The sequence below is a fragment of the Sycon ciliatum genome, chromosome 1 (genome assembly GCF_964019385.1).
Source record: "Sycon ciliatum chromosome 1, ocSycCili1.1, whole genome shotgun sequence".
Lineage (NCBI taxonomy): Eukaryota > Metazoa > Porifera > Calcarea > Leucosolenida > Sycettidae > Sycon > Sycon ciliatum.
Genome location: NC_088643.1, coordinates 66600218 through 66627242, shown reverse-complemented (window position 1 = coordinate 66627242; position 27025 = coordinate 66600218). Strand labels below are relative to the sequence as shown.

Sequence of the window (27025 nt, the reverse complement as noted above, 5' to 3'; positions counted from 1 at the left end):
CCAGGCCAAGTCTTGCCTTATCTCTCTTCATTGCGAACGTGTCCTTTACTACTCTTCATTGTCAACGTCTCCTATATTTCTTGCTACAGTTTGCTGCCATGCTGAAGAAGAAGAAATCGTCCAAGCATGGCAGTGCCAGCCAGCTTATTGCCAAGGATGGTGTTAGTCAGAAGCAGTTGGACTGGGAGGAAAAGCGCATCAACGCGGGACAGAACTACCGGCAGCGCAAGCGCCAGTTCAGGCGTGGACGGTAACTGCCACATCTGCTGCTGTAGTCCGTGAGGCAAGTCTCAGAAACGGCTCAGAAAAGAAGATGCCTTCCACCCCCCCCCCCCCCCCCCCCCCCTGTCGAAGAGGTTTTCTCGGCGTGGTTGGCTAGGGATGGGTTCACTGAGTTGCCTCGACGATGTTGGCAGTCCAGGAACCGTGCGACTACCTCGCTACGGGGTCTTTTCTGCTCGACAATTGGCACGCGAATACGCAGTATTTGCAGGATTTAAAGCTGCGGCCCCCTGCTGATTTACTAAAACACTTGTATTCGTCTTGAAAACGCTTTACAACACTGCGAATTCTACGAATGCGCTACGTGCGTGCATGTGTGTGCCTACTGCGGGACAGCCGGCCTATATTTCACATCTCAAACCTCTGTATATTTTGTTTAATATGTGATGTCTGAAAAAAACTCTCATTGTCAATAAGTGTCAGCACTGTGTGTCAGAGCAGCGCTGGCTTCTCAAGGTCCCATTGTATCCACTGGGTAATCACGATGATGTCATATTCCCATTGTATCTATTGGGTGATGTCATACTGTTGCCGTACTTATGAGCCAGGAGCTGCTGAACGTGTTGGTGATCCTTACAGTACATGCATGTATTGTACATGTACATGTGCATGCAGTTCCTGTGGAGAAGCATTCATTGGTGTTACATCAATGGTGGCACATCGGGGTCATCCTCAAAATCGCTATCGTCACTGCCTCCACTGGCGCGGCCATCTCCTTTGCTGCTGACGTCTTGGTGATCAGCCATTGTAGTGTTGTCATCCTCAATTTCTGTGATTCCACTTCTGGTTGTCAGGTCCTGTAGGAGGGGTTTCCTTGCAGGCCGCTGCGTCAACTTTGTGGATGTGTTACTGTTGGCGAGCTGCCTTTCGCTGACAATGTTGGCAATGTCTACGCGCTTACTTGTATCAACTTCCAGGCGTTGGATTTGAGGTGGTGTCTGGCCTGTGCTATCTGCCTGTCGTTTGGACTTGGCTGCCGCCGCCGCTACTGCTGTCCGTTGTGAACTCATTTTTAGTACCGGCCGTACCTGTAGGGAAATAGATGGAGAAAGAAAGAACTCGGTTACTGAGCCAATAATAAAATGTGAAATATACGAGAACCCGCCATGACGTAATGGGTACGAGTTATGAGGTACATGTAACTGTCCTCTACTGCAACAGTAAAAAGATAATAAGGTGTCAGGCCGTTGAATGTCTCAGTAACCTGTCAGTGTTCAGTGTTCGTGCCCGGTCATCCTTGCCCGCACTGTATAAGGTCAACACGCGACGCGTTACTTTAACATTTAAATGTTATCTCCTTCTGCCTCTCTCTCTCCCTCTCTCTTTTCCTCTCTCTCTCTCTCTCTCTCTCTCTCTCTCTCTCTCTCTCTCTCTCTCTCTCCCTCTCTCTCTCTCTCTCTCTCTCTCTCTCTCTCTCTCTCTCACACACACACACACACACACACACACACACACACACACACCACATTGTGTGTGGCACACACATCCACACATCCACACCCACACGCGCACACACCTCAGACCTTAGACATGCCCATCGCGGGAGCGATGATAGCGAACAGCTATGTTAGACATAGCAACTTGTGCTGGGATTACACCATTCAACAGCTCACACACACACACACACACACACACACACACACACACACACACACACACACACACCCCCCACACACGCACACCTTGGGCATTGTAAGGACGAGGTGTCCCGTGACCTTGGAGCGTTTGGCATCGCTCTTGTCTGGTTGGATTTCTTCCTGGAGGACCAGCTGGAAGACCTGGACACAACACATAGCAGACGGAACAAAACCAAGAATGCAAGAAGTCGAGTAATGCAGGGGTGCAACCACATTCTAGCAGCCTCTGCATCCACATAGTGAACATGTCCGTGTACAATCACGTAACACACGCTGGGCACTTCAAAAAGCACAGGTGCGTACAGTTTATTTATCGTAAAGTCGTGTATAAAAGCCGCGGCTAATAATCACTTTTTCGGGGAATTTTTGCAGGCTTCTATATGAGACAGGCTTCTATCCAAGACAGGTACATGTATTTCTATGTATGCCAACACTAAAACCAGGCTTATGTGCCGACTGTGCTAGTTTCCATACACTTGAGGACGTAGCATGGCTACATGCGCTATAGGTCTACGGTGCAGTACCAAGTGTAGTGTTTAGTTCCAGACTGTCCAACCGTCCTGCTTGGGACCAAAACATTTGTATACATTATACCGTGGGTGTCCTGCTTTGGAATGGTGACAAGCTTGGACAGACTGTAGTTGTACTTGAACTTGGAACGCCATCTCTGCTCACCTTCTCCTTGGCTGTAACGCGTACATATGTTGGCTGGATGTCACAGTCAATCAGTGACAAGTCCATAAACCTGCATAGCAGTGTAGCAGCAGTACAGCAGACATAATTACGCATGTGAAAGAGCAGTCATGCAGCAGTGTGTGCAGCACCATTCCTAACTCAGTACACAGCCCAGCCAATGGCCATGCATACATCTTAGATCATGGAACGGCCAACCACTCGTGGATGATACCCGGGGGCTATAGGCCAGGTCAGACTGGTTTGATGGTGACCACTTACTTACAAGTATTTAGATTCCACCCTGATTCGATCGCTAACAACTACTCCGCTAACTTAGAGTCTGCATTACAAGAGTGCTAGCAGCACTACGAGTACGAGTATGTACATTTAGCATATTGACCAGTGATCGAGGTTCTTTCCGAATTGTGAACTGACAAAAACATGTGTAGCTGATGAGAAGTACGTGTAGTTACATTAGCATGTGTATGTGCATCCGTGCGTGCTTGCGTGCGTGTGTTCACGGTTTGCCACTGAGCGGGTCCTACCTTGGCAACACTAGGTCAAGAATGACTTTATCCGGTTCCGTCGAGTCGTCCACTGAGAAGTCATACCTGCACATGGGGACAAAACAACAAATACCGGCAATACACAATACGCGGTGGGCCAGCATGGAACGAACTGCAGAGGTATGAAGATTGCATTGTGTTGCACACACACACATGCCAGTAGCGGCGAACTTTACTTCTCTTTGTGAGAGTCGGGAAACTAATAAGAATCACAGACCCAACACAGGTCATGAATAATTGGATTGTGATGGTGCATGAAGTGAACATGACTTTGGTCACAAACTCTAAATCATACAGGACGCTCTGCAAAACAGTCTGCTTGTCTACCAATGTAGTTGGCACGAGAGCAGTGGCCAGTGTTTATCGGGACTCATCCCGACCAGTGACTGTAAATATACGTACAAACATGTACAAGCAGCACGTACTTTCCATCGTTTATGTTCAGCATCCGTCCGCCTCTCTCAAACACGCGTGTAGTCACTTTCCTCTTCTTGTCCCTAGCAAACCAAGAAGGCAGCAGAACATGAAACGCAGCGCAGTGATACATTCATCTGAGTGACCGGCGAGCCGCTGTACACTGCTGCTGCTGCTGCTGGATCCCAAGTCACCGTGCCAGCATTTACACAGCTATGTAACGTTACCGAGCAAGTCGTGTTCACATTGCTATGGTCTCGACCAGCCTATTGTAGCACATTGCTATGGTCTCGACCAGCCTATTGTAGCACATTGCTATGGTCTCGACCAGCCTATTGTAGCACATTGCTATGGTCTCGACCAGCCTATTGTAGCACATTGCTATGGTCTCGACCAGCCTATTGTAGCACATTGCTATGGTCTCGACCAGCCTATTGTATTGCTATGGTCTCGACCAGCCTATTGTAGCACATTGCTATGGTCTCGACCAGCCTATTGTAGCACATTGCTATGGTCTCGACCAGCCTATTGTAGCACATTGCTATGGTCTCGACCAGCCTATTGTAGCACATTGCTATGGTCTCGACCAGCCTATTGTAGCACATTGCTATGGTCTCGACCAGCCTATTGTATTGCTATGGTCTCGACCAGCCTATTGTAGCACATTGCTATGGTCTCGACCAGCCTATTGTAGCACATTGCTATGGTCTCGACCAGCCTATTGTAGCACATTGCTATGGTCTCGACCAGCCTATTGTAGCACATTGCTATGGTCTCGACCAGCCTATTGTAGCACATTGCTATGGTCTCGACCAGCCTATTGTGTGTATTGTAGCCGTTGAAAACGTCCCCGGCTGCATGTACGTACTTTTCGGGGTTGTCTTTGTCGGCGTGTGTTTTCCGCAGGTGAGCCTGTGTTGCAATACGCGACTTGGGCGTGTAAGCCGTCTTCTTCTCCCAATACCTAGAACAAAAACGGTGACGACGACAACAACCACGACGACAGCGGCAGCAGCAGCAGCAGCAACAACAACAGCAGCAGCAGCAACAGCAACAGCAACAGCAACAACAACAACAACAACAACAACAACAACAGAAGAAGCAGCAGCAGCAGCAGCAACAACAACATCAACATCAACAACAACATCTCTTATTGGCCACTGGCTATCGTGAGAATTAAGATTTGTAACAACAACAACAACAACAATGTTGGTATTGCTAGCAGGATAGGCAGCAGAATGAGAACAGTAGCATTGCACTGGCAATGGCAGGTAGTACCATAGTGATACAATCATGTAATCCGATCTGACACGAGTGCACAGTGCACTCAGGACTCACACAGCATTTATGCACAGCGTTTATGCACAGCATGACGTGCATGATCAAAGTTGTAAATACCTGAATCAGTGGACCAGCAGACATGCATGCAACCCCCATGCCACACATAATGGACTGTATATCCAGTGATCAACCTGACTGGGGAGGGGACCAATAAGCAGTGCGACAGGGCCGATGCACGGTGTGATAATTCGTCACACTGGATAGTGGCTGTGCAGCATACCGCTTTTCTTTGTCCGCTTCCGTTTCACCAGGTAGCAGCTCTTCATCCTCCTCGTCATCTTCATCATCTTCGTCCTAGAATGGCAGCAAAATGGAATTCATGCAACAGAGCTACAGTTTAGTAGTGGTAGTAGTAAGGATCAGTCAGTCTGTTGGCATTCTGCTGATAGAGCCGAGATACACACCAACTGTGCAATACTCCTGACGACTAGGGTTGCAACGGGTAGGGTTTGGTCGGGTAACAAGGTCGGGTAACAAGTTCGGGTATTATATTTCTATCCGGGTAGCACGGGTACCCGATAGGGTATTTTTTGACATGATCTGTACAGTGAGCGTGCACTTGCGCTACGTAGACAGTGTGCAGAAAGCAGGTAGCCGTGCTGTTTTACATGCACCGTTCAAAGTACTGTACCTCAGCCTGCTGCTCAGCACACTCAGTCTGCAGCTCCACTATTCGCTCACGCAATCCCAGTGCCATCTCCTGCAGGACAATGACATGCACAACATTCACCAGTCAGCACTCAGCACTGTCAATAGGACACTCAGAGGTGTGGCCGTCTTGCCACGATACGCACTACTCTATCGACTTTTTTTCCTCTCCAAGACCCTTCTTGTAAGGCATGGCAAAAGATAATCAAACAGTCACAATGTCACTAATCAAATAAATGAAAGAAGAGAAGGTACACAACGTGGCTGGCATGTTTTATGCAGGCCCGCATTGCGTGGCATTCTTGTCCTTGGTGCGCAATATTTCTTTGATTTCAGAGCGAGGTTTTCAGGCAGCTCGCACAGAAACACCGTAAAGCTCGCCGCTCTGTTGTTCGACAACGCCACCGTCATCCTTCAGAGTGGCGTCAGGTAATACTAATAATTCCCACCGAGTCCATGGAGTCTTGTCTCGCGCTTTTCTACCAGCAGGTCTGTCATCTGTACACTCTTTAATTGGGCATTGATATGTTGCTGAAAGCAGGGTTATTGGCTATGGCTTGCCGGTCCAAAGTTAGCCTCGGAGGCACTGATGCACCCAGAAATACACACTCACAAGTACCTGTTGCGCTTGGATTCTCTCGGAAATCTCCACATCTTGTCCATCTAATGTCTGCAAAAGAAGACAGAATGGTAGCGGAGACTAGGAAGATGTGCCGTCAACGTGACGTACCAGACTAGATCTCTTATTCACAACAGCCATCACAGGCGTTGGGAAGACTAGGCCAGCACAACCCACACATTGCTGAGCCAAAGCGTGACTGCACTAGACCCTATTGTGCTTGCAGTGGCAATTGCCTTATATCAAGTACATGTTGCGAGCACCCCCCACCCCGACCATGTACCAAGTACCCCCCCCCCCCGACCATGTACCCCCCAACCTTGAAGGGACTACCGTTGTGCTCCCCTTCATCACCTACCTTTAACTGTGGCAATGTAGCAATGACAAACTGGCGATAGCCTTCAAACCGACTGCATGGATTGCCTGTCAGAAACCTACGCATAAAAAATACACACACGCACGCATCCAGAATACACTCGTTTCCACCGGCAATTATTATTATTTTTTATTATTTATTAAATTTTTAATAGGGCATTCCCACAGGCCTAAGGCCTTCTTACGGGGTACCCTATATGTTTTTGTAAAGATGAGCGGAAGTCTGATAGCGTGGAGGAAATAGGAACAGAAGCAGGGAGCGAATTCCAGCGATCTGCACCTAAGAAGCTTAATGCGTACAAGCCATAGCGGTTATTAGGCAAATCCAGAATACACTCGTTTCCACCGGAAAATCCAGAATACACTCGTTTCCACCGGCAAATCCAGAATACACTCGTTTCCACCGGCAAATCCAGAATACGCTCGTTTCCACCGGCAAATCCAGAATACACTCGTTTCCACCGGCAAATCCAGAATGCGCTCGTTTTAACCGGCAATCCAGAATACACTCGTTTCCACCGGTAAATCCAGAATACGCTTGTTTCCACCGGCAAATCCAGAATACACTCGCTTCCACCGGCAAATCCAGAATACACTCGTTTCCACCGGCAAATCCAGAATGCGCTCGTTTTAACCGGCAAATCCAGAATGCACTCGTTTCCATTAGCCAATGGATAATGCACTCGTTTCCAGCACACCCCTATGTGCAGTCATGGTAGTGGTTAGACTGCTTACAGTTCTCTCAAGTTGTAGTTGTCTTTGAGGCTTTCCACACAAGTCAGCTCAGAGATGAAATTGACAGTCAAGTCGAGCTTGTTGAGTGATTCACATCCTTCACAGGCGATGATCACACACAAACACAAGCACACCAACAGCTACATGTACATAGTAACATAGAATGTAACATTCACCCATTTTACCGTATGCGGTGGATTCGAGCCAGAAGCTAGTGCTTAGGCCAGGCAATGCACACTGCAGAACACGTAACGGAGACATTCATGAATTTGATGCTAGCAAAGAACAGGCACAGGAACCATTGCACACAAGAGTCTTGAAGGGCTAGGTAATGTTGAGTCTCTCATCTAAAGCTCACTCAGGCATAACAATATCTACTCTGATACTGGACAGGTAGTGGTCCGTGCTACTGGCTACTTGGATGCAGTGTTTGGTGTGTAGTGGTCCGCGGCTACTGGCTACTAGGATGCAGTGTTTGGTGTGTAGTGGTCCGCGGCTACTGGCTACTAGGATGCAGTGTTTGGTGTGAGAGGTTCACTGACAGACATACCAGTATGATCCCCTCCCCTTGTCACCAGTCTTCAACGAGCCATTGCTTCTTTGCTGTGGATGAAGTTCAAGCGGCAGGCATTCATAACAGTCACCATGCAATAGTGAACAGGCATGCAGCAGCATTTGCAGCTAGCAAAGCCACCACCACCACCACTGCATCTAAATTATCCACAGTCACGGGTGTGAGATATTATTGCTGATTGAGATTGTCACAATTCAGCCACGCCTCACCTGCCAAGTTTTCTATCAGCTTGACGTTGTTCAAGGCCAAGTTGAGGTACTCGAGTTTCTTTAGTCGTTGTACATTCTCTAACAGGAGCATACACAACAGTGGGGCAAGGTTCAGGAGGGCTGCAAAGCAAACTACTTTTGCTGTGTGTGTGTGTGTGTGTGTGTGTGTGTGTGTGTGTGTGTGTGTGTGTGTGTGCGTGTGTGTGTGTGTGTGTTGGCCAGAAAAAAGCCACTTCAAAACAGCTGTGCGCTGAAGACCAGGCTTAAAATTAGGGGCGGTCAAGTCTTCAGCCTTGCAAGCTGTTGAGAATGGTGCAATCACAGCTCAAGTTGCTATGGCTTCTGCTGTAGCATAGGTATGGGCATCAAAGGTCAACTGTGTATGCGTGTGTGTGTGGCTGATGATTGCACTGTGCAAGAAATTCGGAGTTGCGACAAACCCTGTAAATGGGGCTCCCTTGTGCCATTTGTGGTTATCAGTAGTGCATGTGCAGTAGTCGGCTATGATTGACAGAGTTCAAAGTCTGTACTCCGGAGGGCTGCTTACCAATCTTTCCGATTAGATTGCTTTGAAGGTACAGGATTTTCAGGTCCCGGCACATCTTGTCCAACAGTTCAATGCTGCCGTGCGCACACAAGAGACACACCGGACGAGCAGATGAGCACAGATATCCCAGGAATTCAACAACGGTGTCTTGTAAACTCATTGCCTATCTGTCCCAGTCCTAATGCAGAGCCCAGCAGGTTTAACATACTGCAACACAATCTACCTTCACTGATGAGCTATGTATTAGCGAAACAGCTGTCTGAAGGAGTTTATCAATATCGTCTACGGAAGTGTCCTCGCAGTGGTGATGGTTGTGTGAAGGAGGGTCTACAAATAGTTGGCTGAAGAGTGCAGTGTAATGGTGGAGGTGACTCAACACAATCCATGGTTCAAAAATCACCGTGACAACGATCATAGTGGTACCTGCTAGAGGATGGAGGTTTTGCGGTTATACCATCAGTTGAGATGCGTTCGCAGTCGCTGCACAGCGATGCACTTGCTTTGTGACGCACTAGCAACTCACGCTGTATACTTGGCGGCCATAAGTGGTTCCGGAATTCCACTGACTCATCACTATGACTTCTTTCGCACAACCACTATAGGGCTTGAAAGTGCTACGTCACAGCATAGCAACAATTTCAAAAATTCAAAAACTGGATCCACTTGGATCCAGTTTTTGTATGGATCCAAGCACATTTCAAGCGGTCTTACTCACAGCAAGATGATGTTGCCAGTAAAACTGACTGATTTGGCTACTGGGGACGGGGTTACAACTGGTGGCGAAGTAAACGTCACCCCTGCATACGACATGAGTGGGTTGCTATGCACCCACATACTGAGGCAATAGCAAAGTCATACCTTAGTGGATCCAAAATAGAAATCTGATGTCAACTTACTACTCCCTGGCCGTTTTTGACGTCATCACTTTCAAGCCCTATAGACTGGCTTTGATGTCACATTGGGATCTACTCATGCTGCACTATGGTTTTTACACGGTGCATGTACAGTGGAAGTCGCCCCCGAGGAGGAGCAAAAGTGGACGGGATACTTGCTACTGTACGTGTATTTTCAAACGATAAATTTTGCTTTTGCTGGCACACTGGGCCTACACACACACACACACACACACACACACACACACACACACACACACACACACACACACACACACACACACACACACACACACACACACAAACACACACGCACGCACACACGCATGCACGCACACGCACACACACACAAACACACTCTCCCTCCCTCTCTCACATTGCATATAGGGTACAAGGTACAAGCCGGATTCAGACCACTCAGTGACTCACTGTGTGATGTCCTGCTGGTGTAAAGACACCTCTTCCAGGGTGAAGATCTCCAGGTTGTTGTGCTCCGAACGTTTCCGTATCATCTCCTCTGTTACTGCATACACACACCACAACGACATCGCCACAACACGAGTTGACAATATCATAGTATAACAGGAGCACACATGTGCACATTGATTTGATACTGGTGAAACCAGAATCATTCCCAACCATACAGTATAAGTGCTTGTTCGCATAGCACATTCTTCTGTATGGGCACTTCAGCTATCTGCAATTCGCCCCATGAACGTGTGGAATTGTGTGCAGCATGTGTAACCGTTGGCCGCAACGGCGTTTGATAACTTACACTCAACGGCTGTAGTCTGTGTAGAGCAATGCTGCCATGTCGATGTGATACTGACATCGCAGCACTGCTCTTCATACTCTTCATGTCGAATGGACCCACGCTTACACAAATCCACATGCACACACATGAAGCAAGTTGTGGGGCTCAAGACGGTGCTCACTACACCTTGCTACAGACCCTACACAACACGTACAGAGGTTCAAGGGCCCAAGTCACATGACTGCGGTGTGTGTGTGTGTGTGAAACCGAGAGTCATCTTTTGCCATTTCTACTATGTGCGCGCGCACACACACACACACACACACACACACACACACACACACACACACACACACACATACACACATGTGCGTGTGTGTGTGCATGTATACACACATAAAGATGTGCATACATGTGCGCGCATACACAGATGTGTGTGTACACGCACACATGCATGTGCACTGTACTTGTACACACACACACACAGACACACACACACAGACACATACACACGGACGTGACATGATCATGCGTTTATCTAACAAGCAGTCCAAGTGGACGCCGGCTTACTTCGAGACATTTTCGCAATCTTCTGCAGGTATTCTGCAGATAGTCAGCTGCAACCACGATTGATCAGCGCTCAGCGCACTACGCCACATGTAGCGTACCAGGCCTGTCCTGCCGCCCTGAGTTCAATGAAATAACTGAATAATCAACGGCTTGTCCACCAACTCTTTGAAATAACTGAATAGAAGTCACTGCTCTGATGCAGTAGATCTTGGTCAACCTACTGCCCTCTGCACTACAGTAATATTACAGTCTGCACACTGAGTCCGAAAGACACTGACCAACACTGCAACAGTGCCAACAGTGCAACAGCACCACACAACGATGCTTGCCGCCAACGCTAACAGTCGCTGTCGAGCGAAAGAAATTCTCTCACAAACACAATAGTGTACTAGCATGTAAAGTAGACTGGGATCGGTAAGAAACAGCAAAAGAGCAAGAAAAATGACGGGGAAAGATTTCTGAAGTACTAGTAGTTCCGCTTCCTCCATTCATTCCAAATCCAAGCACAGAGGTCAGTGGTTGGCATTTATATCATGAATATTTGTGGAGTAAAACTGCAGCTCTGATTGAAGGCCCATGTCCATGATCAGAATCTGAAGGCTTCATGGGCCATGGCCATGGAAATAAAAAGCGACGTCCGCAAGCACTGGTTGCGCAGCACAGGCGGTTATCATGGTTACTGAGTATGACGGAACTGTCGCACTGACAACCGGTCGCATGCACGCAGCGCAGTGCACTAGCCTTGATCTTTCCGACTTTCGATCAGTTCCCGTCCGACTGTCTGTGCTCCGTCAGAATGCCGGGTCGTAACGACGCGCCTGCGCGGGGGGTAGTGCCACTAGTAGTAGTGGTGCGACTCGCAGATCATGACAGCGACGCGTCGACGACCACTCGGTGACCAGTAGATCTAGCCGACGTCGACATCAGACTCAGCTTACGATGAGTTCGTAGAATCCTTTCCCTGTTCCCTGTTCCCAACTCGCTACGGAGTGGTGACCAGGGGTTTGTACGATCCCTTGGTTGTGACCAACAGCTGCAGCCTAGCCATCGCCGCCGCCTCCCTGAAACGTCGCTGCGCAGACCGCGCGTCTACCATGTCTACGGAGCACGTTGTGAGTGTCCTCGTCACGCGGAAGCAGGCAAGCGATTCGGCGTGACACAAGGAAGAAACCGCCAGTAGAGAAGGAACGATGAGCTCCCACAGCGACCCGGATGAAATCCAGGAGCTAACAATGCGATCCTGGTGCAATTATCATCTATGCCAGGCCAAGAAGACACCCATGGTCAACCTAGGCACGGACTTCAAGACCGGTGTGCCTCTTATCAATCTGCTGGAGGTGTTATCGGGCAGGGAGCTCCAGGCGCCATTTCCTTATCCTAATGGGCCGGGGCACTATCAAGAAAATATGGAGTATGCCCGTTTCCACATGAGGAAACTGGGCATTGTCGTCAGCCACATCGGTAAGCAAGCGCGGACCAGCTATTTTTGCTTGTGCTCTTCGTGTATGTTCGTACAGTCATACAGTCATACAGCTTTCACTTCAGTAAGTTACTACCGTCTCCACTACAAATGTACAGTGGTTAGCGTGCATACACATCATTCTGTGGTGGTGGAAAGTGAAATCCGGCTTCGTGAATATCACGGGGGGGGGGGGGGAGCTGCGCTGCCCCAGCACCAATGGGCTCTGAGATTACATGATCAGTTGAGATGCTTTGGTGAAGTCATGGAAGTAATAGTTGCGGACTCCGCGCAGCACAGCGCTTTGCCTGTGTATTATTTTGGTCCTTAGACTACAAAACTAAAATAGGATGCATGATGAGCATCATCCGCTAAGATTAGCAAAAGGCGATGTGCTGCTCGCAAGGTGATATTGAGTGATCTCGCTCTTTCTGGGCCCATGGTCGTCGTGGGGATGAATGTGCCTCGCGTGCATCTGGAAGGTGCAGTGGAAAACTAATCAAAAAGAGACAAACCTGTGCTACAGTGCAAAAATTGCTTTAATTGTCACGATTTCTTCTATGTTCTCTTGCGTTTGCCACTTGCTCCACCTTCAGATGAGTTCTTGGTCGTTAAAGACGCCAGTGTGAGAAAGTACGTGCGCCTCATCTGGTCCCTGATAGTGTTCTTTCAGATCAGTGCAGCCGTGCCACTGAAGCCTGGTGTCAAGTTCAAGCGCAAGCCAACACCTCGCCTGTTGCTCCTGGCTTGGGTGCAGAGAAAGCTGGAGGTAAGTAGCGCTGATCGGCATCATCAATACGCGCAGTCGCAGTGTGCATGCAGCGTACCGGTGGCCAGTCGCGTGCACAGTTTAGTCCCGTTGTGGCCTACACCCTTCTGCCATAGCTACACGGGCAGTTTAATTAATTTCAGCAGGGCCTGTGGTGTATTATGCACAGGCCCGGCTTGCACCGACTGTGTGCTTTGTCCTAATGTACACCATGAATGGTCAGTGTTACAGCCGGCCGAGTTCTCGTACTCTTTGAGCAGTGGAGCACCATAGTAGGCTTAACGGCTTGTGTGTTTTGCCTGTAGTCAGTGGGCAGAAGAGGCCGCATAAGTATCTCAACAGCCCTTGTTCAAGTCTTTATGAGCCACTCGTGTTGGTGTGATTGCGTATTCACCTGCAGGGCAAGAGAAAAGTCAGTAACTTTACGACAGACTGGCGCGATGGCTTGGCCCTGGCAGCGCTTGTGGATGCCATTTCCCCGTTTCTCATGCCCTTCTGGGTAGTAAGAGACCCGAGCTACTCTGTGCGGAATGCAATTGATGCAATGAAGGTTGCCGGGCGATGGCTGAGCGTGCCAAGGGTCAGTACTCTGTAGAGGTCTCTTCTTCCCACACTTTTACCTGTTCTCTGCACTCATGCCACTCGCCGCGGTTATGCTCAGTGGGAACTCGTGCAGCTACGCTATCAAGTATCAATCTAGGCTCTTGCCAGTCTATGTAATTGCGAATCGATAGCTTTTGACCAGGGGTCCGCTATGTTCTCAGATTTCATTCCATGCTTTGCCCGTTCATGCTACAAGCAAACAATATAACACATTGATGATATTGGACACCAGTGACCTTTTGTCTGCCTATCTGCGGGTACCTTCCTTTACGTGTTCCCTAGTCTGTGCAAGTCACACACCCACTCAGCAAGGTCAAACTGTCGCACCAGTGTACTGTAGTGAGGTCACCAGTGTACTGTAGTGTACTGTAGTGAGGTCACCAGTGTACTGTAGTGAAGTCACTGGTGTGGCGGCAACACAGGAACATCCAGTGATTGGCTGCCCCGCTTCCGTATGTACCAATAATGGCAATATATCTTAATTACTTCTGCTTGAGCGTTGTGCAATGCTGGGACCCACCCCGTTCTGGAGCAATGTTCTCCATGTTATGTTTTCTCCGCTGCTTTGAGTGCTTTTCCCGGCCGTGTAGAAAGATATGGCAGGGGTGCAGGATGGGCTATATTAGAATATGTGGGGTGAAGATGTTACAATATATGGCACGGTCATTTCTCTCTCTCTCTTTCTTTCTCTCTCTCTCTCTCTCTCTCTCTCTCTCTCTCTCTCTCTCTCTCTCTCTCTCTCTCTCTCTCTCTCTCTCTCTCTCTCTCTCTCTCTCTCTTTCTTTCTCTCTCTCTCTCTCTCTCTCTCTCTCTCTCTCTCTCTCTCTCTCTCTCTCTCTCTCTCTCTCTCTCTCTCTCTCTCTCTCTGCTTGTGTTCTGGCTGTTTGGGTTCTACAGATACTTCAACCTCATCACATGGTGAGTGACAATTGCGATCAGCTCAGCCTGATGACCTACATCTCCTATTTTCCGCTGGCGAAGCTGAGGGTCTCGGCTCCGCTTATGTACCCAAAGAACACACAATCTACCTACCTCCCTGACGCGCTCAAGAAGATGCTTTTACGCCCAGGCAAGGAAGACTGCCCCTTGTTCATCAGGATCTGTGAGGTCATGGAGAAAGCTGTTGCGCGTACTTCGTCTGCGGAGCGGAGAAGGAGAGCACGCGTCGAAGCGGGCAAAGAAACAGCTGCCGATAAGCGCAAGGCGGAGGCGGCATTGGCGAGGATCATGTCCAGGAGGCATCTCAGTTCACAGCAATCACATACAACGGGTGGTAGATACCGGTCGCTGGCAGCTCACAGCAAAAGGACCACACACCTGCACCAGAGAGCTGCAGGTCTGAAACAGGCCAGGGCGTCTGGAGGCAATCGCCACGGTCCGAGTAAGAAGGGTGTCGAAAAGCAGAACACCGCGCCAGTGTGTGATGCGACGAAACTCATTGTGACAGGAAACATCACTGGCCGCAAGCGCTGCATTCTAGCTCGCAACGGAACGGCCACGTTCTCGGTGGATGCTAAAAATGCTGGAAGTGGCCAGCTTTCGGCCAATGTCTACTGCGGAAGCGAGCACTGTGAAATAGAGCTCACCTGCACTGATGAGCATATCTATGAGGGTGGATTTGTGGCTGCGGACTACGGCGAATATGTCTTGTCGCTGAAGTGGAATGGTGTTGATATACCGGGTAGTCCCTTTACCATCATATCCAGCATGCATGAACTGGACTTTGCCAAGGTCTTTGTTGAGGGGCCAGTCGTGGAGAACACATATCACGTGGTTGGAAAGCCGGCAATCTTCCGCGTCACCGACCACAACTTCACCAAGCAGCCACTGCAAGTGCTCGTTAACGGGCCTGGTGGCAAGCCTGTTGACGTTGAGATAGACACGGACGGCAGTCACATCAAGGGCATGCAGAATGGTGTGCACAATTGCAGGTTCCGCCCTGAGCACAGAGGCCCGCACACGGTTAGCGTTGCCCTGGGAGGCTACGTGCTGCCCTCCAGTCCGCTCACACTGTACGCCCTGTACCTGACGGACGCTGGCAGCTGTGTGGCAGGTGGCGACGGACTCCAGCCCTTCAGGGGCCACGTGAACGAGCAGGCAACGATCACCGTGGACACCGGCAGGGCTGGGACCGGCAACCTCGACGTCTCAGTGAAGAGCCCCTCTGATGTCGAGTTGAACCTGGTAGGTTCTTTCGACGAAACGGAAGACCTGGCCACTATGTACTACACGCCCAGACTGCCTGGACTATACACTGTCACCATTGAGTTTGCCGGACAGCACGTCAAGGGAAGTCCATTCCCAGTCAATGTTATTGACCGTAAACTGGTCAAAGTCTCCCTTCCAGATGCGGCGACGAAATTTCATCGCCTGTGGGTAGACAAGCCTTTTGAAGTCAGCGTGGACACAACCAAGGCAGGTCCTGGACGCCTACGCTTGATAGCGCAATCGAAACTAATGGATGATGCTCCGCTAGCCCTTCTAGGTGAGCATGTACTGTCGGCAGCACAACACGAAATTACATACTCGCTAGACCTGATCGGAAGTTACAGGCTTGACTTTGACTACTCACACAATGTTGTGCCGGGGAATTCATTCGACGTTCAAATCATTGATCCTAGGAAAGTGCGTGTACACGGTGCAGGCCTGCAGGAAGGCAATGTGGTCGGACACGCCTGTCCGTTCACGGTGGAGTTTGCAGAGGCTGGCGATGCTCCGGTTGTCGCCCTAGTCAGCGGGCCTGCGAAGACCCAGCTGCGCACCACTCTTGTTCAAGGTCAGCGGCTGGAGTGTGTCTACTTCCCGACAGTGGCCGGTGACTATACAGTGAGAGTGCTGTGTGACGGTGAGGACGTCTCATGCAGCCCCGTCCTGGTGCAGGTCGGTGAGTTCAGGGACGCGACAAAGTGCACTGTCACGGGCCCCGGCGTGCACCCCGCCACGGGTTTGCTGGCTCGACTGCGCACCGTCTTTGATGTGGACGTGAGCCAGTGCGGCTGCGGCAGCCTGGAGGTGATGGTATCGCACACTACCGACGGGGGTCCAGTCCAGTGCAGCGTGCAATGCGATGACAGCATGCCAGGTGTTAGCCACTGTTCCTATGAACCGTTACTAGGCGGAAGACACAAAGTCTCGATCAAGTTTGCCGGGCGACATGTACCCGGCTCACCTTTCTACACCGACGTCAAGTGGCCAAAGGACTCGGAGCGGGTGACAGTACTCTCCGAAGACTTCCCGCGTGCCTTGACGTTGGGCGAGGCGGTCACTTTGCAAGCCATGTGCAAGGAGGCTGGCGATGGCAAGCTGCGGTTTGAAGTTCAGCCCAGCGAACAAGACCACCGGACCAGAGAGATACTGCCAGAGCTGGAGCAGACACAGTAAGGACGCCCCTGTCTCTCTAGCCCAGGAGCGCGTGTCGCTGGCACAGTGCATTGTACTTCTGTTTGCCTAGTCGCTATGTGGTTTTTACGCGCGGTCTTTAGGCACAAATGTTGGCGACTTCAAACTTCAAATGCGGCTTTTATCTGTTTCAGTGAAGTGCAGGTAACGTTTTAAGTACCCTTTTCACGTGTGCTGCACCAATTCTATTCTAACAGAAGCCTAGCAACTCATGGAACCACACCAAGTTTGAGGTCAAAGCGTATGAAGCATATGATGCTTAGAACATGTTCTTAAAACTCACTTTGCACAGGTAATATTCGGCGCACGCATAATAACATGCACTTTCTTATGAGCGAGATGAAAGAGCAACCAACTTCATGACTAATACCGCCGAAGTCTCAACTTCTAAGTTCGTAAAGTTGTACAAAGGTTCCCTGAGAATTGCTAGATTTCTACAAGTCGTACCAAGTCACACGAATACCCGATGATGGTATCGTACTCACTTGCACTGAATTTTGCGCCAAATCAGCAAGGTGACGTCGCATTGCTGACTTCTTCTGTGTATGGTATTTCGTGAGTTCGCATCGCACACCACCACTGCAGACCGTGTCGCATCGTGCATCGCACAAATGCTTCTGTGAATCCCGCTTTAAAAGTGTAACATCATTGCTGATTTTTGATGATCTTTGTATGCTGCACAGCATTACAAGTACATGTAGTAAAATGCATGCCAAGGCCGGAAGAGTGTAGGGAGAGTGTAGGGAGAGAATCTGAAAATGACCTACATGTATTACAGGTAGATGTACTGCGACGTCACAAAACTCCACTCGGGTGGTGTTAGATGCCAAGTGCATGGCTGGCCTTTGTCCCTGTCTGCATGCTTTTCATTCACAGAGTGGATACTTTGTGTGGCTGCAAACAATCGGCCTCTTTCTCTTGTCCTCTGCTTCTATATCCAGGGATGGTGGCAGGCGGTCATTTCAGTTCGTGCCAAATGTTGTGTCTGACCACTTACTGCACGTCACCTATGACTCTTCACCCGTGTGTGCTGCACCGTTCAAACTGCACGTCGAGCCACGCACACCGAGGAACATCATACACGCCGAAGGTGCCGGTCTGCAACCACAAGGGGTGCAGACCGGCTTACCGGCGGAGTTCACCATCCGTAACGTGAGCGACACGACACGCCTCACAGTGCGAGTCGAAACGCCCAGCCACGGTCCGTACAATCTGCAGATTACTCCGGCCAGCTCACGTGCCGCTAAGCAGGACCTTGTCGTGCTGAATGCGGGATACCTGCCCAGTATGGTGGGTCAGCACACAGTACACATCCTCTATGCCGGGCAACACATACGCCAGAGTCCTTTCCAGGTCAGCATCGGCAATGCGTCAAAGTGCATCATAGTCGGGCCATCAGTTAGCAACGATAGCGTGGCTCACGTGGGCAAGTTGGTCGAGTACACCGTGTTGGTTCCAGTAGCTGCTGGTCCAGGCAGCACTGCCATCATCGTCAGAGACCCACACGATAATGATCTCCACTTACCTGCCGAGTCGCAACAGGAAAGGACTGGGGAGATGGTATGCAGGGTGCGGTTCCAGCCCCAGGAGGTCGGTGTCTATGAGGTGAACGCTACGCACTGCGGAGGCCTCGTTCCGCGAGCGCCGTTCTCGCTCAAGTGCATCGACCTGTCACTGGTCGAAGTAAGTGGCAGTTGCCTGGAGGGTGTCCTTGTCGGCAGTAGGCTCATAGTGAATGTGAACAGCCAAGCTGCTGGACCTGGTCAGCTGACCTGGTCCCTCGATGATACTCAACTGCATGTACAGCATGACCAACCAGCACCTGGCCTGCACAAACTATCCTTCGTTGCTACTGCTGTAGGGGAACGTCGACTGACGCTGAAGTTTGCCGGATGCGAGCTGCCGTGCTCTCCAATATGCCTGCCTGTGTACGATCTAACCAAGGTGAAGCTAAGAGATCCATATCTCAAAGAGAACGATGAGGAGTTTCACATAGTCTTTATCAATGAAGTCATCAATATACCCATTGATCTCCGAACAGCTGCGCCTATCACCTCCATCGCCACTGGCAAGATGGAGACGCCGTCTGGAAACTTGGTGGATGGTTTTGTTTCGGCCAACTTGCTGGGTATCAATCAAATGAAGTTCACACCAACGGAAGTCGGGGTGCACAGGATTGAGCTCGAGTTCTTTGGCGTGGTTTTTCCGAATATGCCGTTGACATTTGCCTGCGTAGATCCTTCCGTCGCTGAGTTTGAACCCGATCAATTGGACCACGTCATTGTGGATATACCGACTTCCATCGTGCTAAATGCTTCTCGGTGTTACGATGGCTGCGAACCAAAGTTGGAGTCATATGTGACTGAACGCAACCACAACTTAAAGTACTGCGATGTTGACGTGGAGACCATCACCTCCAGACCAGGGCAGTTCCGCTTGACATTTACCCCCACCCAACCAGGCAGAGGCAAGCTGCGCGCAGACCTTTTCGGCTGCCCGGTCTCTGGCAGCCCGATGGTGTTCAGCATTTGCGACCCGGCCTTGTGCACGATGGAGGGCAGCGGTCTAGGCCCGACAGTGCGGGTTGGCAAGCCACTTAGCTTCACAGTGGACTGCAAGCGTGCGGGAATGGGCGCTCTAACCGCAGTCATCCACAATGCCAGAACTCATGAGCAGCTCGAGGCGGTCGTGTCTCAGACATATCGGCGCGGCACGTTCGATGTCTCGTATCAGCTTAGTTCTCTCGGCACGTACAGAGTGGCCGTTGGCTTGGCCGGTCAGCGGATCCCCGACAGTCCCTTCACTATAATAGCCATTGACCCATCGCAGGTCAGCATCCGGGGGAGGATGCTGAAGGTTGTCAACGTCATGGACGAAGAGGTCAGCTTCACAGTGGATGCCAGCCAGGCCGGTGATACCGCACAGCTGAGTGCTGAACTGGTCGAGCCCATTCAAGATGAAATCTTACTGGAGGTAAGCAGTTTGCCAATTGGTCACAGTGGCTCGTTCTCGATGCTGCATGCCGGTCCTGATTCCATGGCCGTGATATTATGTTGCAGGGCAAGGCCGACTCTGTGATGGATAATGCCCGGCGTGGTGGCATGGGTTTAGCATGCGTAAGCGCCACTGGTGAAGGTGGAGTGGACGTGATTTCTTTCGTCTCTGGTAGTACGTCCCCGAAACTGACCGTGGTTGGTCCCCTGGTAATACGCCCCTGAAACTGACCATGGTTGGTCCTCTGGGGCCTGAGGGGAAAAGACCCAAGTGTCATCAGTGGGCGTGGCACATGTTGTGAGCTGCCTTTGGAGTGAAAAAAGTTGTCATCATCTTTTTGGTTCAGCATGGTCCCACAATTCAGATGGTTGGAGAACATTGCTCATGACAAGAAAAGTCCCAGGTTCGAGTCCAGGTGGGGTTGACTTGTTTTCTCGCTTTTCAGGTAGTTCACTTCCCTAGTAGACTAGTAGTTATTTAAACTGTGTGTGTGGGAAGTGAACTGCCTGAAAAGCGAGAAAACAAAACTGGCTGACACGTTGCTGACTCACCATTGCTGTCTGTCAAGATTTTGCACGAGCTAGGGTCACACGAGTAAAAAGAGTAGCACACACGTGAGTTTGCGCGTCAGTAAAAAGAGTAGCACACACATGAGTTTGCGCGTCAGTAAAAAGAGTAGCACACACGTGAGTTTGCGCGTCAGTAAAAAGAGTACCACACACGTGAGTTTGCGCGTCGTGTCAATCCCCTATAATGGCGTTCGCAAGTTGACCCTTTTCAGCTACCCTCATTGGTAGCCAGTTGAAGCCCCTCTCCTTGTAACACGTGATGCCCTTGTACAAATTTTCTCTTGCTGATACCGTGCCCTTTTCCCCTGATAAAAGGCAAGTTCTGTACTAACAACATGGATAAGGGGAAGAACGAAAATGTTAGGAGTTATGACAAATTATCCATGAATGCAATTTTCATTGAAAATTAGCTCACCATCTGAAATCAAATCTAACTACTGTAACAATCTGAATTATGGTGAACTTTTCTAGTTCTCCTTCGATTCTAACTCTTCCGATCATTCTTTTTCATCTTGCCGTGAGATTCTTTAAAAGCTAAGTTACTTCGGCAATGTTGCTCTGTTAACGTTAGCCTGTATGATCGTTTGGTCATGTTTATGACACATTCTTGGCTTGTGTGTGTGTGTGTGTGTGTGTGTGTGTTTGTATGTACATATGTATGTGCATGTGTGTCTGGTTTCAGGAGCAAGAACAGGGCGTGTACATTGCAAGGTTCACACCTCACCAGCCAGAAATGCACATCGTCAACGTCTACTTGGCTGGCTTTCTCGTACCTGAGAGTCCAATTCAGATTTCTGTTACAGAACTCTATATTGGATAGCCAGTGCTCACGTGTTGTCGTGTCTTTCCAGCTGGCAACCGTAACTATAACATCACATCAAGCGTAGTGGAACATAAAATGGAATATGAGAGTCATGTTGCTTATCATCCTGAACTGGCCTGGCCATTGCTTGATCAATTCCAACCGTAGTAGCCACTCCGCCTTGACTCCATGTTTGTGTGCATCATAATAATTAGTATACGTGCACGCGCGCGCGCGCGCTCGTGTGTGTGTGTGTGTGTGTGCTCAGACTCCTCCTGACTTTTCTTTCACATGAGTCTCCTAGGTGGTTACCAAGAGCCAGTGCATGCCGGAGTATGTGGTGTGATGTGTGTGCGGGGAAAAAATGAAAAAGACCAAAATGTAGGGATTTCCTGGCCAGAAAAAGTCATTTCATAGCTGTGTGGTGTAGACCAGGCTGAATAGTGGCGGTCAATTCTTCAGCCAAGTAACAGTTGCATGCTTTTGAATGGTGCAATCCCAGCACAAGTTGCTATGGCTGCTGCTATAGCATCGCTATCATCGCCTCTAGCGATGGGCGTCAAATGGTCAAATGGTGTGTGTGTGTGGGAGGGGGGGGGGGGTGTTTGGTTCTATTTTTCTACTGCAGAATGACGCAACGTACACCTACATATTGCCGTATGGGTCGTGGCGGTTCATCAGGTGTGCAATTTGAAATTCGGATGTCGAGCCAATAATAGATGTGAAAAGGACGTTCGGTTTTGTACGGTTCGTTTTTGCAAAGCTTCCTCTTCTAAAAGAACTCAGATGGCGAGCCAAGGAAAACGTTGTAACATGGAAAAACAGAGAGGTTCCAGGCTTTCCAAGAGAGTGCTCGATACCGAGAGGCAGAGCTGGTTCAAACAGAGAAAGTGTTTTAACTCCGAGTTTCACGCACTAAGCGATTATCAGAAAACAGCAATGAGTAAATCTGGATCAGTACTGTGCAATACTGTGCAGTACTGCACAGTACTGTGCAATACTGTGCAGTACTGTGCAGTATTGCACAGTACTGTGCAGTATTGCACAGTATTGGTGGAATGATGATCAGTATTGGTGGAATGATGATCAGTACTGGTGGAATGATGATTGGTCACAGGTGGTTATAGTAGCGTTGTTTGAATGTGACCCGTAATTATGTTGTTGCTGTTAATCCAGTATACAGTCAACTTCGCTAATAACGACTGCGAATATAACGACAATTCGCGAATAACGACAGAATTTCCATGCCCAGAGCAGAGTTCCATCCAACTGTAAATACATAATGAGACTTCGGGTATAACGACGCTTTGTGAATAACGACACTTTGCTGATGCCCCGCCGAGTGTCGTTATAAGCGAAGTTGATTGTACTCCTTCTTCTCCATACCTGCGGTGACTCCTCTTGCCACTGGCAGCTACATCCAGGTGGGCGTGTTCTTCAAGTGAACATTCGCAGAGCAAAGCGGTGAAACTGCTGTCCTGTCTCACCGGCTGGAGCCTTGTATACGGTGAGGCTCCACTTGCCACATTGTGCATGCCGCCTTCTTGAGCAGACTTGCGATGATGTCGCGCACCTCATTATGGCGGATAGAAGGAACCTACCTGAGGGGCATGACAGGTGGTGAACGTGGCACCAAACGGACGATGGCAGTCGAGCCAAGGAGGTACCCGTCACGAAATACTACACCTTTCGACTGAGCGAGAAACCATTACGCGCCAAAGCCTGCAAAGGCCTGCACGTCAGCCAGCTCGATGCACTCTTCTCAGTTCACAGGTTCAAAGTTAGTTGGATGACACGTTGTTGGTCTGCGTCAAGACTCCAGATCTGCAGAGCAGCTGAGATTGGTGGCATCAGCTCGGAGTGCATTCGGATTCCGAGCTGATGCGACAGCTATTCGCTTTTGCGCTCGGATAGACTCAACAGCAGGGCCAGGGAAGAGTCTTATAAGAGTCTTATAAGAGTCTTTAGCACCAGGCCAGGGAGTCGGCAATGCGCACTGAAGTGAAGGCTGGAACTGTGGAAGTTAGTATCCATCGAACTGCACTAGTCTACAGGGGAAGTTATTCCCGTAGCTATGCAGAAGACGTTACTTCAGTAACGTCTGGCGCTAGCCAGGGTCCACGCAGCTATAATTTGGTATTTGTGTGTTTGTTTGTGTGTTTTTTTGTTTGTTTGTGTCACGCCTGGCGCTATCCCGTATCTGACGGGAAAAAAATCATAGGGATGTTATAAATTTTTCAATTCTCCTATTTTTTTAAGGCATATCCTGGGATTCGAACCCGCACTATCGCCCTACATGCATTCCCCCATACACTTCGCATTCATACCCATTCTTCCAAGTTCTTCACGTTATGATCTTGCGTTTGAAAGCCCTATTTGAATATTGCGGCCAGCTGTATGTGGCCAGCTGTGTTTGATGGTACGGTACGGGAGACGGTGTCGTATTACCCTCGATCGTACCTGTCCCGTACCTATCCCTACCGTACCGTACCATCAAAGACGGCTGGCCACAATGCATATTCAAATAGGGCTTTCAAATGCAAGATCATGTGAAGCAACTTGGAAGAATTAGTATGCATGCGAAGTGTATCGGAGGATGCATGCAGGGCGCGATAGTGCGGGTTCGAATCCCAGGTTATGTCTTTAAAAAAAGGAATTTTTTAAAGAATTTATAACATCCCTTTGCTTTTTTTTGTCTAGGTCATCAAGGCAAAAAAGCATAGCGTAGGGCCCTGAGCTTCCAAGCTCTCTCGTTTGGTATTTGTGTGTTTGTTTGTTTGTGCGTTTGTGTCACGCCTGGCGCTATCCCGTATCTGTCCCGAACCGTACCGTACCATCAAACACAGCTGGCCATACAGCTGGCCGCAATATTCAAATAGGGCTTTCAAACGCAAGATCATAACGTGAAGCAACTTGGAAGAATGGGTATGAATGCGAAGTGTATGGGGGAATGCATGTAGGGCGATAGTGCAGGTTTGAATCCCAGGATATGCCTGAAAAAAAAAATAGGAGAATTTGAAAATTTATAACATCCCTATGCTTTTTTTGCCGTCATCAAGGCGGTAGACGGTGTCGTATTACCCTCGATCGTACCTGTCCCGTACCTATCCCGTACCATACCGTACCATCAAAGACGGCTGGCCACAATGCATATTCAAATAAGGCTTTCAAAAGCAAGATCATAACGTGAAGAAACTTGGAAGAATTACTATGTATGCGAAGTGTATCGGGGGTGCATGCAGGGCGCGCGATAGTGCGGGTTCGAATCCCAGGTTATGTCTTTTAAAAAAGGAATGTTTTTAAGAATTTATAACATTTTTTAAGAATTTATAACATCCCTATGCTTCTTTTTGTCTAGGTCATCAAGGCAAAAAGCATAGCGTAGGGCCCTGAGCTTCCAAGCTCTCTCGTTAAAGGCACAAATTAAAATTTCACCAGTTGTAGTCATCGGGGTGCTGAGTCGAATGGTCTTGGTCCGAGAAAGCTGAGACGCTCCCTTCCTACTTGAATCCCAATCGAACTCGCGCACTTCCACCGAAACTGGGTGACTGCGCCCTACTAGATGGGGATTTGTATGTAAAATGTCACTAAAAGCGCCATTTCGTTCTTATAAAAGCATGGATAACCACGATTGGCCCATATGTTGTAGTCTTTTGGACGCTGAGTCGACTGGTTTTGGTCCGAAAAGTCTGCGATGCAGCGTTCCTCCTTTATTCCCAATCGAACTTGGTTGAACAAGCAGTCACGTGCTCCTGCGTACACCAGTCACCTGGTCACCGTGCCTGCAGGGTACAACTTACTAGCCTGTTTGACCTTTTTTGGGTGCAGTCCTGTCACTCGAGTTGAACTCGAGTTGAACCTTGGTGTGAAAGTTGTCGCCTGCTGGCGTGGTGACCAGGTGATTTGGGCACCGGTGTGCACCCAGGAGCACGTGACCGCTTGTTCAACCATGTTCGATTGGGAATAAAGGAGGAACGCTGCATCGCAGCCTTTTCGGACCAAAACCAGTCGACTCAGCGTCCAAAAGACTACAACATATGGGCCAATCGCGGTCATCCGCACTTTTATAAGAACGAAATGGCGCTTTTAGTGACATTTTGCATACAAATCCCCATCTAGTAGGGCGCAGTCACCCAGTTTCGGTGGAAGGGCGCGAGTTCGATTGGGATTCAAGTAGGAAGGAAGCGTCTCAGCTTTCTCGGACCAAGACCATTCGACTCAGCACCCCGAAGACTACAACTGGTGAAATTTTAATTTTTGCCTTAACTTCCCCTTTAAGTAGGCCAAGCCAGGGTAGAGCCAAGACATGACCAGCTGGTCACCTGGTCACCACGGGCTAGGCTCCGGCGGATTATGCCCGCGAAATCATGGAATTATGCTTTCATGGATTCTCGCATTATGCTCGCGAAATCCTCATAATTATTATGCTTTGGCACGCAGGGATACATACTCACTTTGTTGTACTTATGGAGCCTCAAAGTTCAGAAAATTGTGCCTTTTCGTACTTGCAAGTGGCCATTAGTACAACAAAATACATGAATATCCCCATACCAAGATGACCATGCATGCTAGAGATCAACATGGAAAGAGAAAACATGACTCCTTCTATTCATTAGTTGATTTCTTTTGTAAAAAGATTTTTATTGCTAAATTAGTTTGAGTTACCTTTGAAAATTATCATGTTCAACTGCCTTCGTAATCGTCACACTCGTCCAACCGATATGTCACCCTCACCCTGCGAAAAATCAGCTCATCTCTCCCGTAGCTCCACCTCTCCTTCCACCATGACCGAACATCACCTATACCTCATTTTTTTAATTATTAGAACAATAACCATAGCTTGCACAGTCGATGGTCTCGATCCAGCGCGCGCTTCTCTGCACACCTTTTCGGAAAAGTAATTTTTTGTAGTAAGTTGCGAAGTACGTAGTTTTTGAAAATGAAGAAAGTTGCGATTTCTTGCAAAACTACGGAGGATTAGCAAGACGAAATTCGCGTTCGCGCTCGCTCTCCAAAGAAAGTCGAACTCAGTGACGGAATTCGCGTTATGAGAAGGATTAGCAAACAGAATTCGCACATGCATGATGTTGACACGACGTAGGCAGTACAGCGTGGTAAATTTATGACTGCCCTGACACGAATCCACGATTCGTGTTCCGACTACTTTTCCGAACGAAAAATGCGAGAGTTCGCAATCCAGTTCGCGAACTGAAAAATGTTTGCGAACGCGAACGCGAATTTCGTCTTGCTAATCCTCCGTACGAGGAAAGTTGCGACAAAAGTGGCCAGCATCTTTGGAAAAGGGCTACTCTGAACCCTTTACCAATGCCATGCGGACCACCAGCACTGATCAGTTGCATAGCTTACAATACTGGAATTGTGGTACAACCATGTACATGACTGATTGTAGTTTTATGCTCCTACCTCCGAAAGGATGCCTCATAAGGGCGCGTTCAGACTACCGTGAACCCCGTCAAACCGCCGATAAACCGTGAAGGACATTCACACTACCGATAACAAACTAACGTTAACCGTGAAGTTTTCAGCTCTCACCGCGGCACTGACAAGGGATTTTCCCTTTTTTTCGCAGC

General features: G+C 49.2%; 3 protein-coding genes across 4 annotated transcripts in view; 2 read left to right on the top strand and 1 right to left on the bottom strand.

Moving 5' to 3' along the window:
- Nucleotides 1-823, top strand: part of LOC135804979 (CCAAT/enhancer-binding protein zeta-like) — a 44565-nt gene extending 43742 nt beyond the window's left edge. Inside the window, exon 34 of the mRNA XM_065318962.1 lies at nt 90-823. Within this exon, the coding sequence (XP_065175034.1) occupies nt 90-254 (165 nt within the window). The 3' untranslated portion in view covers nt 255-823. The remainder of the gene's footprint in view (nt 1-89) is intronic.
- On the bottom strand, nt 645-26286 carry LOC135804980 (dynein axonemal assembly factor 11-like). Of its 2 annotated transcripts, none has more exons than XM_065318963.1 (15): nt 26100-26286; nt 9945-10038; nt 8623-8696; nt 8076-8153; nt 7293-7389; nt 6541-6616; nt 6183-6233; nt 5547-5615; nt 5136-5209; nt 4443-4538; nt 3586-3657; nt 3140-3205; nt 2595-2664; nt 1965-2060; nt 645-1310 (listed from the first exon to the last, which is right to left on the bottom strand). In XM_065318963.1, the coding sequence occupies exons 1-15, from the start codon at nt 26113-26115 to the stop codon at nt 924-926; spliced, it is 1416 nt and encodes a 471-aa protein (XP_065175035.1). In that variant the 5' UTR covers nt 26116-26286; the 3' UTR covers nt 645-923. The 2 variants fall into 2 exon arrangements, with proteins under 2 accessions (XP_065175035.1, XP_065175036.1); XM_065318964.1 differs by lacking the exon at nt 26100-26286 and adding an exon at nt 10840-10976.
- Nucleotides 11489-21841, top strand: LOC135804977 (filamin-A-like). The gene is made up of 6 exons (XM_065318958.1): nt 11489-12300; nt 12895-13067; nt 13468-13647; nt 14568-17047; nt 18011-20042; nt 21315-21841. The coding sequence occupies exons 1-6, from the start codon at nt 12030-12032 to the stop codon at nt 21450-21452; spliced, it is 5274 nt and encodes a 1757-aa protein (XP_065175030.1). The 5' UTR covers nt 11489-12029; the 3' UTR covers nt 21453-21841.
- Nucleotides 26287-27025: the final 739 nt, after the last annotated feature.

Coding starts and splice junctions, on each gene's coding strand:
- LOC135804977 (XM_065318958.1), top strand. CDS start 12,030: ATGAGCTCCCACAGCGACCCGGATGAAATCCAGGAGCTAACAATGCGA. Junction 12,301..12,894: donor CATTGTCGTCAGCCACATCG/GTAAGCAAGCGC, acceptor CTCCACCTTCAG/ATGAGTTCTTGGTCGTTAAA. Junction 13,648..14,567: donor GATGGCTGAGCGTGCCAAGG/GTCAGTACTCTG, acceptor TGGGTTCTACAG/ATACTTCAACCTCATCACAT.
- LOC135804980 (XM_065318963.1), bottom strand. Junction 7,390..8,075: donor GCTGATAGAAAACTTGGCAG/GTGAGGCGTGGC, acceptor TCGCCTGTGAAG/GATGTGAATCACTCAACAAG. Junction 2,061..2,594: donor GCGTTACAGCCAAGGAGAAG/GTGAGCAGAGAT, acceptor TGTTGTGTCCAG/GTCTTCCAGCTGGTCCTCCA.